Genomic DNA, 2,814 nt, shown 5'->3' with positions numbered 1-2,814 from the left:
CCGATAAATGACCGTATGCTGGAAAATCATGTATAGCCCATAACAAAATTGCTTTCATTGTAAACATATGTTTAGTGCTTGCATCATATGTTTCAATTCCTGTAGACCACAACTCATTTAGCTCTGCAATAAGTGGTTGCAAGTACACGTCAATGTCATGTCCTGGACCATTTCTCCCAGGAATCAAAAGTGCCAACATTGTAAACTCCTTTCGCATGCATAAAGATGGTGGTAGATTATATGGAACAACCATAACAAGCTAACAACTGTATGAGTTGTTTTTCATCCCAAATGGATTAAATCCATTTGTTGCAAGTCCCAACCGAACATTGCGTGGCTCAATAGCAAAATCTTCCCATTTACTATCCACTCCTCTCCAACAAGATGAATCTACTGGATGGCACATAAACTCTTTTCGTTGTTGACCTCCTTTAAAATGCCATTTCATATTCTCCGCAATCCATGGCACACTATACATTCGTTTCAACCTTTGCATTAGTGGAAAATACCTCAATATTTTCACCGGTAAAAGTTTTTTCCTCGATTTCTTTTCATTAATCGGTTTCCATCTACTCTCGCCATATTTTGGACAACTATCTCTATCTTCATTCTCTCTCCAATACAATATACAATCATTAGGACACGCATGAATAGTCTCACACTTCATCCGTAAAGTCTTGATTATTTTCTTCGCGGAGTAGGTGTTTTCTGGTAAGGAGTTATCATGTGGCAATATCCTTTTAATCATTTGCAATAATTCATCAAAACTCTTCTGAGACCATTGATGTCTAGTCTTCATACTCAGCAACTCAACTATAACAGACAATTTTGTATCCTCTTTTCGACATGAGTGATATAAGGGTTGCATCGCTTCCTCTATCATTTGGCGATATTGAGTATCATCTGTTGAATCATCATGAACTTGGTCATCGTTTCTATCAGAACACTCATCCATACAAGTAACTTCATCTTCTTCGTTGGAAAAATGTCCAAGCGCATCATTCAACATGTCTGTCATTCTTGGGATCATATCTTCATCACATTGACGAACAGACGTACTAGCTCCGACTGTTGCATGAACCCCATCCCTCCAATGTTCTCCATGGAATGTCCATCTCTTGTAAGAAGTATCTATACCGTCACAGACTAAATGTTCTGCGATTGTTTCTATATTTTTCCTCATCGATAAGGTATTACGACATTTGACACAAGGACAAAAATAATGATCATCATTACCCAAATTATGTCTATTCGTTTTCAAGTACTCAATAAATGACACTACACCATCAATGTATTCCGCTGATAGCCTAGGTTTCGACATCCACTCTTTGCTTGGAACTTCAAACCTCTCCATCAAGCATACAACCGATAAGTAAAAGGAAAAAAAAACAACATATTTTTAGAAAGATGTCGAAGCTAATTATAAAATATATTGTTGGTACTGTCATTAATCATAGTCTTTCACATCATTTGATGTGATCATGACCATCAAATCAGTAGACTTCTATGAACTAATGATGTTGGACTTCTAATGCCGTTAAAAATTAAGGATAACCATTGGTTTCAATTCTCAAATGGGTACTTAAATTCTTAATCTAATTTGAGATTTAAACCAATACTAAAGCTATGGAAACCATAAAATATATCTAATTGAGAATAAGAATAGAAACAAAGACTACAAATAAATAATAAATAGCAAATAACAAATAAGAAAGAAAAAACAAAAATGAGAATGGTCATGAAATTTGTAAGTTACAAAAGTGAATATGTTGCTTTGATTAAGGTTTTTGAGAAACTAAATTGTTTTTTATTCTCAATTGGTTCAAATTTTTTAGATACGACTCTAATCATTCCGAAATAATACAATACATTCCAAGACAAACCAAAACTTTAAACCATATAACAACCAATAAATGGCCTTACTAGACCAATTAAGAGTAAGAAGGGAAGGTAATCTTTATAAAATTCATTTCATTCATGTTTTGATAATGGGTTTACTAGCATTTTTCATCAGTAAACTACATTAAAAAAATAATCTGGTCACCAAATTGCATGAATCTGCTTTAATGATGGTGTATTTCAGATTTTGTAGAGTTTCTCTGAAACCATAATTAAAACTAAATAAAGAAAATAATGCTAAGGTTAGGACTTCTAAAACTATATAAAAAGAAAATAAATAAAGAAAAAAAAGATAAAGATAAAGAACTATAAATATATAAAAAAAAAGACACAACTCCTGCTGCGTGAAGCCTGACATGCGTAGCTGCCAAGCCTCTCTACTCTATGTGTTTGATAGAGAAAGAGAATGGAAAATATTTTCGAATCCCTTTCCTTAACAGACACGACGGCCTTTTGACCAAAGGACCAAATCAAATCAAACATATAATTTATATATAATCATATAAATACAAACTGAATCTCAATGCCCTCGAATTACAGTGATTCAAATAGTAGTTCTAATTTGTGGTTTAACAATCACAAACCTTGAGTTTCCAAGTATGTTTGCTAATATTATCCCACATTCTAGCATTCTAGATATTCTAGTACTAGTTTTTCTTTCAAAGGAGCTCGGATTTGATAGCTATTTATCTTGAAGCTTTTGCATTTCTTCTTGTGTAAGTTGAGGATAATCTCCCCTATTCTCTTGTAATATTTTCTTATTCTCAAACATATGTAAAAAAATGGAATTCCAGATGGACAAGTAATACTGAGTAATTCTTTGTCTAATTAGATCGTTGGCATTTGTAAAGATGTGGTAGTTTGGCCAATAAGTGTGGACTTCTGCTATCAACTGCAAAAATTCCGATATGCATT

The 2,814-nt window shown here is 33.3% G+C and overlaps 1 protein-coding gene across 1 annotated transcript; it reads right to left on the bottom strand.

Annotated features, from left to right (window-relative positions):
• Positions 1–259: 259 nt before the first annotated feature.
• On the bottom strand, positions 260–1,183 carry LOC147409839 (uncharacterized). Its single transcript, XM_086432020.1, has one exon. The coding sequence runs from the start codon at positions 1,181–1,183 to the stop codon at positions 260–262; it is 924 nt and encodes a 307-aa protein (XP_086288146.1).
• Positions 1,184–2,814: the final 1,631 nt, after the last annotated feature.

Source organism: Akebia trifoliata, chromosome 2 (genome assembly GCF_017979445.1).
Source record: "Akebia trifoliata isolate Shusen 1 chromosome 2, ASM1797944v1, whole genome shotgun sequence".
Lineage (NCBI taxonomy): Eukaryota > Viridiplantae > Streptophyta > Magnoliopsida > Ranunculales > Lardizabalaceae > Akebia > Akebia trifoliata.
This window is presented reverse-complemented; position numbering and strand designations above follow the sequence as displayed.

What these genes read in the sequence shown, in the direction of transcription:
- LOC147409839 (XM_086432020.1), bottom strand. Translation starts at nt 1,183, where the DNA reads ATGAGGAAAAATATAGAAACAATCGCAGAACATTTAGTCTGTGACGGT.